Source organism: Pundamilia nyererei, unplaced genomic scaffold (assembly GCF_000239375.1).
Source record: "Pundamilia nyererei isolate P.nyererei 1_Seehausen unplaced genomic scaffold, PunNye1.0 scaffold00051, whole genome shotgun sequence".
Classification (NCBI taxonomy): domain Eukaryota; kingdom Metazoa; phylum Chordata; class Actinopteri; order Cichliformes; family Cichlidae; genus Pundamilia; species Pundamilia nyererei.
The window spans coordinates 349,721-360,889 of NW_005187452.1; the positions used below are offsets into that span (position 1 = coordinate 349,721).

The 11,169-nt window shown below is 40.5% G+C and overlaps 1 protein-coding gene across 1 annotated transcript; it reads right to left on the reverse strand.

Moving 5' to 3' along the window:
• Positions 1-575: 575 nt before the first annotated feature.
• On the reverse strand, positions 576-3,720 carry LOC102209175 (uncharacterized). Its single transcript, XM_005733265.1, has 2 exons — positions 3,269-3,720; positions 576-1,017 (listed from the first exon to the last, which is right to left on the reverse strand). The coding sequence occupies exons 1-2, from the start codon at positions 3,623-3,625 to the stop codon at positions 688-690; spliced, it is 687 nt and encodes a 228-aa protein (XP_005733322.1). The 5' UTR covers positions 3,626-3,720; the 3' UTR covers positions 576-687.
• Between the last annotated feature and the right edge of the window lie 7,449 nt (positions 3,721-11,169).

The window sequence follows — 11,169 nt, forward strand, 5'->3', positions numbered from 1 at the left end:
GAGACCAGTGGGTCTCTTATTTGTGCTTATATGTACACATTAGTGTGACACTCTGAATGTATGAATGAAATGTATGAAGATATGAATGAAAACATGGAATTGTCTGTGAATAGTGACTTCTGAACACAAGAGGGGAGGGGCGAGTCTGTTACCATCCAATCAGAAGCAGGAAGCAGAGAGAGGGTCTCAGTGAAGCAGAGCGGTGATTGGTTCAGTTTGGGAGTGAATGACTCTGCAGCTCAGAGAATGAAACAGTTACCGGTGCAGCTGTCAAAGATGAGGCTCACTACATTTCTAATTCACAGAACGAGTGCAAAGACCAAGCTGATTTCATGTAGGCAAGCATGAGCATATTTAAAGGCACAATCAGCATTTTTAAAAACAAACAAAAAAACACGCATCTCTATCAGTACTGAAGCACTTTTATACATAGTTTGCTGTTAACTTATGCCTTTAAAATCAGCCAAAGTCAGAGGGAGAGGTGCTGAATCAGAGCCAAATGGGACACAATGGGACTATTAAAAAAAGAAAAAGAAGAAAAGAAAACAAGAAGCAAAAGCTGTTTTGAAGGATCCATAAAATATTTATTTATAAAATATATACAGTAAATATATACAGTCTGATACAAACATACATCCTTAAGATCAAACACTGCCAACTACCAGTGTTTACTGGGACCTGAACTATTTAGTCCTCAAACTCAGCAGCATAAAGCACTTGCTGAAATTTCATTCGCACCTCCATCCTTTTTTTAATGGTTAGCCTCTTCAGTGACGGCAAGAGGCTGAGCAAAAACAGTTCATCCTCATCTCTGAGGTTGCTGAGGGGATCTGCAGAACTTATCTCTGTTTCTGCGGATGTTTGTCTTTTGCGCTTAAGAGAGCCTCCCACGTCCTGATCGCTGGTCGGACAGGACTCCGGAAGAGAAAAGCTGGTGCTGACGACAGGCAGAGAGCCCAGCTGCGCCTTCTCCTCTTTGTCTTGCTCCTTCTCAGCGTTGCCTGCTCTACTAGCTACCTGTGTGGTGTAAAAAAAGAAAACAAACACTGGTTAACACGGATTGCAACACACTACTGATTACGCTCAGTGATTTTCTTCTTCTTTTTTTTTTTCAGATTGCAGTCAAACAACAGACATTTGCAATATTTCTCTGTCTACCCCAAGATGGAGTGGTGAGCCAGTGTCCCAACATCCAATGGGAAAGAAGGCTTTTCCACTAGCACCTACTTCGCTTGACTCTGCTTTGGGTGTTTTCTATTACAATTGAGTACCAGCTCAATGTAGATAGGGTCATCATAGGGAGGCAGCTGGAAAGTCTTGTGATGTCATTTGTATGCGACACAAACACAAGACAACAATGGAGGACATCAAGGTGATGCTATACATGTGGCTTGGTCTATGGCTTTTTGCTAGAGTCAGGGTAAAAGAAGAGAGAGAGAGAGAGAGAGAGAGAGAGAGGGGTGGGTGCAGGCAGCGAGATGATCGTCAGAATTTCAAACTTGGAGGGTTTGATTCTTGTGAAGGAGTTGACCTCATGAATCATCTAGTGATGTCACCTCCTGGCCAATCAGTGGCATGTAGTCTGTTCAATGTGACTCAGCTCGCTTAAAATCCCGGCCATGTAGGTACTAAAAATGTACCTGGTATCAGGTACTAATACCTAATGGAAAACACGAAAAAGTCGAGTCAAGCAGGTTAGGTGCTAGTGAAAAAGAGACAGAAATGCTCATGGAGAAGCAGTTGATTAAGACCAGCTTTAATGAACCAGGCGGTAGACATTTGCTGCAAAATCATCAGTCATCTGCCTTCACCTCACCCTATCCCTAGAATCTTCCTCTGTCACACAAACCCTCTGCTAGTCCTCCTTCATTGCTGAGCTGTACCTCTGATACAGTTATTTCTAATCTTGTTCATCCTCATCACTCCTAATTAAATAATCTGAGCATCTTCAACATTGTCACCTCCAGCTCTGCCTCGTGTCTTTTCATTAACGACCTACAGGAGAAATTTTTAGTTAAATTATGCAAATTCTGATTACATTTAGCTTTAATAAATTTATGTGATCAGAATCAGAATCAGAAAGGGGTTTATTGCCAAATGTTGAGCAGGTTTACAACATTAGGAAATTGCTGCGGTGCTTCAGTGCAAACATACTGTCATAGATTGCAATTAAATGGACATGAAAAAATAAAAGGAATAAGAATTAAAAGTGCTACGTAGAAAGATATGTGCATGAGATATACATGAGATATACATGAGATAAGAATTAAGAGTGCTCCGTAGAAGGATATATGCATGAGATATACATGAGATATATACATGAGAATAAGAATTAAAAGTGCTGCGTAGAAAGATATATACATGAGTGCAGGTGGTGATCAGTGCCAAACATGGAATGATGCAGTGACACAGCGTAGGGTCATGTGTTAGTGGCGGGGACAGTCATATGGTTATTGTTCATGAGTCCAACAGCAGAGGGGAAGAAACTGTTCTTATGGCGAGAGGTTCTGGTGTGAATGGACCGGAGCCTCCTGCCTGAGGGGAGCAGGTCAAACAGACTGTGTCCAGGGTGAGATAGATGCTGTTCTGTTGAAGGCTGATTAGACAGCAACATTATGTTACTGGCCAATATTAGTTCATTCCAGAAAACTGACTGAGGCTTTTAAGCAAAACAGTTTGTACAAGACAGAAATATTAAAATATCCAATCGAGACCAAATTTTATTTAAAAAATACTTTTTAAAAAGCACAAATATGACAAAGTACTGTCATACAAACAAATGTAAACATAAAATTTAGAGGCTGTATCGATGACTGAAACCCCTGTAGTGTACAATTGAAATAGATAAATAAAGTTTATATTGTAAGTATTGACCTAATTACAATGTTACAGAGATAAGTTCCCTTATTAATAAAAGAAATAACTCACAACAGCTTCAGAAATTGAGTATGTGTTAGTTTATCTACAGTAATATGGTTGCTACTTTTGGACTTCCAGGTGCTTTTATTTGGAAAAACGGATATCGTTATAGGCATCTGTTCGTAATGACATGGCTGGACGTTTTCATGATTTTAGCGAACACAACATATACTATGATGTTTACGATATTTTGCCATTTATATATTCTTGTTTATACGTGCAGAGTTTCAACACTATGCAACAGTTCGGCATGATGGCGGTCACTATGGCCTTTACTAAGTTAGTTAGCTGTAGCTAAGCTACGAAGCTTAGCAAAAGCTAATCTACTAAACATAAAAATGCATTTTACCGAATGGCGGACACACACTTCTGGCTCCCCCATGCCTCTTTCTCCTCTGGGTTTGACATAGGCGGTGAGCCAGGATAGCTGGCTGTACAGCACGGGGGTATGCCTGTCTGCCGGGTCCTCGTTGTCGTCCAGCAGGGGGAAGTGTCTCTTGGCCAGTCGCTTCTTCGCTTTACAGAACTTGTCGCGCAGATTTTTCCATTTCAGCTTTACCTCTTCCTCCGACTTTCCCATGGCGTCCGCGATCTCTTTCCACGACAGATGTCCCTTCATGTTGTCTTTGTAGTCCCGCCGTCTCGGATCGTACAGATTCGGGTGTTCACGTATCAAATCCGCCAGCTTCTTTTCCATCGAGTTCATTTTGTTTTCCGTTGGTTCACTTCTTCACCGCGAAGTCCTTTCGTCGACAGACCGCGATTTCGGTTCGTTTTTCTCGGTAGAGTCTAACTGGCAGGAGGAAGTACTAACGTCGCAGACTTCAAAATAAAGGTTATTCTCTGGACTTTGGTGACACATGACATCCTACAGTAAAAATTCCTTACCATGAAAAAAATAGGAGAATTGGAAAAAATATGAGCTACAGATACTACTTTATTTTAAAGCAGAACATGAATTAAATATAATTCATCAAATTCAAATGTGTTTTCTGTGGTTCTCCAATAGATGGCGTATTTGCTCTATTCTTCTCACCCATGCTGTGTGGGGTTATCACGTACTCCGTTAAAACACAGTAAAAGCTGTAATAATCGTGCATGTGACTTTAACTTTGCACAGAAACAGCTCTTACCGAAGTCATCAATGACCTGAAGATCAACAGTGACTCACAATGAGTTTCAGTCAGTTCTACCTGACCTCACTGCTGCCTTCAACACATTGACACTTCAAAGTTTTAGATTTGCAGAAATAAAAAGTCAGTCAGGGGTTCCTAACGGAACAGTCCTTGCTCCATTACTCTTTAACCTTTACATGTTCCTGCTTGGTACTGTCATAAAGAATCACGATATATCCTGTCAATCTTATGCAGATGATCCAGGGTTATACTTATCATTTTCCTCTGATGATCTAACCCTTGTTCACAAGTTAATACCTGCACTTATCAGATGGTTGCCTCAAAACGTTTTAGAACTGAACAGAGACAAGACAGAAAATTTGTTCATATTTATCCATTTCTATGAAACACTGTGAGGAATTGGGAATCTTGGCATTATTTTGGATTGTGATCTAAGTTTTTATTCATCATATTAATAAGGTCACCAGAACTGCTTTCTATCACTTAGAAAATATATAAAAAAGTTAGAAAAGTCTTACCATTGTTGGAACTTGATCGTTCTGAAAGCATGACAGAAAAGCTGGTTATGACACAAAAGCCCTTATTAACATAGCTATCCATTGGCAGACAGCTGTTGTTGTTTTTTTAGATATATATGTTATAAATAAAGAAAATATATTTGAAAAGTTCATCGGTTCAACATAATAAATCATTTGAGCAGAGTGTTACACTTGATCTATACAGTATTTGTGTTACAGTGCTAACATGTAAATATTTTCTATATTAGTCCTGTTCAGATATTTATGCAGCCTTTATCACAGGACATCAGATTTAATTTGAAGGAGGCAATGCTGATCTGTGACAGATCACACATGGCCTCCGTTTCTCCTCACCTGGTGGGCTCCTCGTGCAGGACACTGCAGATTACAGGGATGACACAAAGGATAACACCAATTACCAGGACATCAGCTCTGATCATAGGGATGTCACATGTGATTCGCACCCTGTTACAGTCACTATTATAATATAACTGTCTAGACTACCTATAGGTCCCAAAAGGGGAGGCAACATATTATTAGTATCCAGAAAGTCAAGACACCTTCATTTAAAAGGACAACACTGATTATACACACAGCATGAGACATATTTACCCGTTTAATCTACTGAACTGGTAAACATGCAGAGTTGCTGTTCTTGTTGGCACAGAAACAAATCATCCACTACTTTAAAGTGTTGTGAAGGGCTGAAAGCTTTATAAAACATTTTAATTTATCAATAAAATTCAGCTTTTGGATATTACATTGTGCAGATTTGGAAAAATAATATTAACTCAGATTTTTTTTTTTTATTGTAGACCAATCACAAACTATTTCAGGCTATTGGCTTCCAGAGCCACAAGCAGCGGCATTAGTGTTTCTGAAAACCTGACGTGTAGGATTTTACTCTAATAACTCGATAGCTCATAAAAACTATAAGTGTAAATAAAATAACATTAGGCAGTTGTAGAAAATACTTTTGTCAGATGATTGGAAACAACTTTAAATATAAAAAAAATTGGGAAAATATGCGGTAAATAGACTGCTGTATTTAAAACAGACTTTCAAACCCTATACAGCAGGGGTGTCAAACATGTGGCCCAGAGGCCCCACCTGGTCCAAGAAATTGCCCATTTGAGCCACTGGATGTAAATGCTAAGAAATGGTAAGAATTGAAATAAGTACTCCAGTTTCTGGTGTGGCAATGCCAAAATTACCCTGGAGTGGACAAGTAAGAACATTTGGAGTATTTTCCCCACACAGTGTATGTGTATAAACGGCTACCTAGGGGGAGCCAAAGACCAAAATGAGCAGAAATCATCTGAAGGAAGTAGAAGCAGTCAGTGCAACTGGCAATAACCATAAAACCTTTACCTTCAGTTTGATTTTGAAGATATATACACAGTTTTTATCAAATCATTGACATTTATATTATCCTTGGCAGACAGTTGTGATGAGTGCTGTACCGGAGAAAATGTATCTTTGGTCTGTGGCACCTCAGCGTCTGGAAACCAACTTATAATAGGTATGGGTATCTTCCTCTACAGTATCATGATGGGTGTTGTTGTGCTTCAGCAGCTTTGCCTGCCAAGCTGTTCAGGAATGTGAACCACTGACCCGTTGTTCACAAGGTTCCCGCTGCCAATATTTGGCTACTGTCCTCTACAAATGTTTATTTTCTGTACTGTGCTACTGTCCTTGCATGCCCCGCTGAAGTATCCTGTTTCACAATGAACTCATCTGCGTTTAAAATAACAAAGTATTATTGTAACAACTGTGTATTTACTAAATCTGGAACAATCTTGATTAAAAAAAATGAATGGGTTCGTAAAGCTGTTTGCCTGCTATCTTATCTTCTTTACTGTGGGTGACTCAACATCCCAAATCATCTGGACACACACTTTCCCTCAGCCACAAGCACATCCTCTGTAGTGAGAGTGACATATTTATCATCAGGGGAAAAGGAGGAGTGAGATACACCACCTAAAAACAGACACTGATCAGGTAGTCATAGATAAGTCTGTGAGCGAGTGTCTGACCCAACAAGCTTTGCCAGCACGAGGCAGATCAGTGAAAAACAGTATCTCTGAATGGGCAGTTTAATGGGAACAGTGAGTTAATCATCTTCAAGTGCTAAAAAAGTCGTTTTATCATTCATGTCTAGACCTGATAATCTTAATATCTGGTGAGAAGGAGATACATTTTCCAACCCGATTCATCCTCTGCTCTGTGTGTGTGTGTTGTTTCAGAGCAGCTCTTTCCCAGAGCAGTGATAAATGTCACCTCAGCGGGGCCTTTAACACCTATGCTGGTGTAAAGGCTGACAGGGTTGGGGTGGGGCGTGAGAAGTCTGGGGTTCACACCTCACTGAGGGTAGGAGATGATCCTGTAACTGAGTTTTTAATACACACACACACACACACACACACACACACACACACACACACACACACACACACACACACACACACACACACAGATCTAAAGCTCTAAAGAGGACAATAAAGAAAGAGGTACAATGTACATGTAATCCTACCTAGGACACAAAACTCATTCCACTTTACTCAAGATAAATAGAAATCCTGTGTTAATACAACAGAATCCATGGAAGCATCAATATCCAAATTAAAACTTTATTTGAGTAGCATTTTGCAGTTTCTTTGCCATCATATTGCATCTATAATGTTATGTTGTGGTTTTTCTATTTTGCCTACTTTGACAGCACACTTTCACACAGTTTTGAATATTGCAGCGTCATTAAATTAACCAGCATGTTAAAACGGTTCAGGCTACAACTGTGTCACCAACATTAAAATACATGTAAATATATGTTTCATTCAAATTGCGACCTTTTCTGCATGCGATAGAAGCAGTCACCTGTCTGCATGGTCCGCACAAGTGTCTGGATCTGTTGTTGAGGAATTGCTGGGTAAGAGCAACCTGCAGCTGTGCAGTGGTCATTAGCTGTTGCTGCCTCTGTACACATCAACCCAGCCTGTCCTGGCATATGCAATAAGAGACACCCGCATAAATACATGCTAAGAAGTGTCTGGATGGCACAAGCACAGGTTGCAGCGCCTCATCTTGGTACTTCTGTCCAGTCAGAATGTTCAAACAAGAACATTCAGATGAGAGATGGTGCTGCAGCAACAGTTTGGACACACACGAGGTTTGAGAATGCAGTAAACTGAAGCAATTCTGAGTGATTTCATTTGTGTGTGGTAAACAACTTCCCAGTCCCATCACTGTCTAAAACCAATTAACCAAAATTAAAGAGATTAAATTAATGTACTGAGAAATGGATTTAACAAAGACTCAGATATATTTCATGACGTAAAACTTTTATAAATATAAAGTGTTGACTGCCTAAAAGGAATTTTGGCTAACTTACCATTTTACTTTTGTGTTTTCATGGAAGCAGTACATCATGACATAGTTCACGTCTCTTATTCAGCCTACTGAGAAACCATTCCGTGCACTTTACTGAACTAGTGGGCTCGCTCACAATTGTCGTCATATTAGGATTTTTCATTGTGTTTTGTGGCTTTGTGAAGCCAGATGTTTTTTTACAGACACAAACAAAGTCCTGAAATTATTCAAAATGACAAATTTGTTTTTTTGCACAACACTTCGAGTACAACATAATTTTTTCATAAAGATTGGCAAATCTCTGAACCAGCCTGAATCTTAGGAGCTGAATTAAAGTGCCCACAATCACACTGTCACACTGTCAGTGTGTGCCTATCCTTTAAACTCTGCCTCTGTAACACAGACTCACATACATCCTGTTCCTTTTGGCACATACATGTTAAAGGGAGACGCGGACTCATTTGTACTATTTAAGGCTTCAGTGAGACGTCTTCCTCCATCCTTTCTTCTGCCCTGCATCTTACTCATCTTCTGGGTGTGAGAATTGTCAGCGAGCTGAAGTCTCTCATTAACTCTGGAGCTCTTTAGCGTTTTCTCCCTTATTACACACGCACGCACACACACACACACACACACACACACGCACATTCATTTAGCAGGAGTTGCAAATGATTTGGCATATTTTCCTTTTTCTCCTGCCAAGTGAGCAGTCGTTTAAAAAAATATTAACCGTTCACTGAGCCATGCTTTCATTACTAAGATCATAAACTAAACAACTTCTCTTCAGTCTATGATCTCATATGTTTGACTTTATTGACAGTAAAACTAAATTTTAACAAACACACTTTCAGTCCACTGAAACCTGGACAGCAGTTTTTGAAACGCTTCATCTGTGGGTGCGAAGACGAATAGCTCAACGTGAGCTGAAGACCAAAATGATGCATGGTTTGGACCACGTAGGTTAACCACATGACAGTACAAAGGACAGTAACTGGGGATGTGTGTGCATTTGTCAGACCCATGCTAAGGGGAAGTGTCTATGCTTATCAAAGAGCAGGTTGAGCTGACATCTAAATGCTGAAGTGCTACCAGCTTTTTAAGTTGGCTGATACCTCCTACCGCCTTCCCCCACAGACACAGTGTAGAGTGTTTGTGTGTTTGGAGACGTATTTGAATATTAATCATCTGAAACACACTTTAAGGTGAAGACTCTGCAAACAGAGAGCGATCTTCAGTGTCATGGCTGTAGTCGGCCTCCTGTATATTTAACTTTTTCCCCCGTTTTAGCTGAAATCTGGGAACAACATGGACACATTAAAGAAAATGTGTTTTTTTCAATTACTTAGAGCATTTAAACATGGTGATAGATGTTTAAAGTATATGATAAATACACTGATTTACCCACTTTATTATCAGGGTTACTGCTAATAGTAACTAACAGTTGCATTCTAATGCCAAATTACAAGTTTAACATTTGCAGTTAATTTCTTCCATTATTTCTTTCAACCAGACATTTACCAGCCAAGTCATGTACAAAAACGATCAGAGCAGTTCTTCCCATTTCAGGGTGCATTCACATGTTCCCTTTTGAGAAGTAACTGTTGCAGTTACTCAAACCCAGAAGAATATGCTTCGAATTTTCTAGTGAACATCAAAGTGGTCCTTCCCTGTCCAGCAGCGTGGACAGGAAGCACAGTGCATGTGCAGATCCAGTTCAGCATCTGTGCCTCTTGAGAAACAAAACAATGAAAGACAGAATCTTTTGGCCGAACCTGCCAGCCTCGGGTGAATTTCTTGTAATAGCTCTTTCTAGAGCAGCATTTTCTCTACCCCCCCCTCTTTTTGGAGGGGGGTTTCATGGAAACAGCTCTAGATTGGATACCAGCATCACTGTCAATCCATTTTCTTATCCACTTCCAGGTTGGAGTGGGTCTGGAGCCTATCCCAGCTGTCATAGGTCAAGAGGCAAGGTATACCCTGGATAGGCCAATCTATCACTGGGCTAACTCAGAGTGACAGATTCACACTCACATTTAGAATCAATAAATAACCTAACATTCATGTCTTTGGACTGTAGGAGGAAGCCAGAAATCCTATACAGGCAGACTCCGCACAGCCTCACAGAACCTGCTTGCTGTGTAGTGACAGTCTTAACTCCTGCATTACTGTGCTGCTCTGAGGGGGACCAGCATCACTTATGTAGTTCTCACTGTGGAGCATTCAGCGTGACTCTTTTACTCATAAAGTTGTTTCCTCTAAGCTCCTCACATGTCCAGCTGGAAAAAGATGACCTGGAACCCTCACCTCAGTTAAATGTGCACATACTCTCTGACACACATACACACTGTATGAGTGTCAAAGAGTCACTCTGATCAAAGCCTTTTCTTTCAGACATTTGCAGTAATAATTTTGATTTACACAGGAGGAGGATGCCACTGCGGTGCAGCAGACTTGAGGATGTCAGTCTGATCAATGACTAATTAAGATAAGTGGCCTGGTTTATTAGGGCCTCTGTTCTCACACAGTGTGTCTTCACAAACCAAACCAACTCGAACTGCTAACACCTGTTGTTCACAGGTTTCCTTAAACAAGGAAATAGATCATGTGCTGAATGTGTTGGAGTTGCTTAAACCGTGTGACTAAATCAAAAAGAAATGATTACGAGCACAACTAAAAGCAAAATAGCAAAGAGCACAAACCAGAACATACTGAGGAGAGCAGAACATCTTGTCACTTTTTTGAAGAAGTGATTTGGAAGAGCTGCAGATTAAAGCAGATTTTTGGAGTAATTATCCCACAGGAGGATGAGCAGCCCTGCATTGAGCTGTGGGATTTCCCTGTTATCCTGACCTTTGACCATGACCTGCTATCCCCACCTCCCCAACCTGCTTGCTTGTTAACCTGAGCGTCATGCGTGTGACCCATCAGCACTTCAGAGGAAGTGCCAACAGAAAGTCATCTGTGGAGGGTTAAAGCGTTACTGACAGACAGGGAGTGAGACAGACAGAGGGGTACGAATGAGAGTGAGGGAAAGGAAGAAAGAGAAGCACAGAGTCTGCATGTCATGATTCATGCATTAACACATGAATGCCATTGAGCAGTGGAACAGGCAGGCAGCAGGGGGGACAGCATATGCATGCAACCAAAGATCGAGTTAAAGGGAGAATCCAAAGCAAAACAAATCCATGTGTGCTGGTTTTCCCTTAAGCTGTAGGGCTTAAAAAACAAAC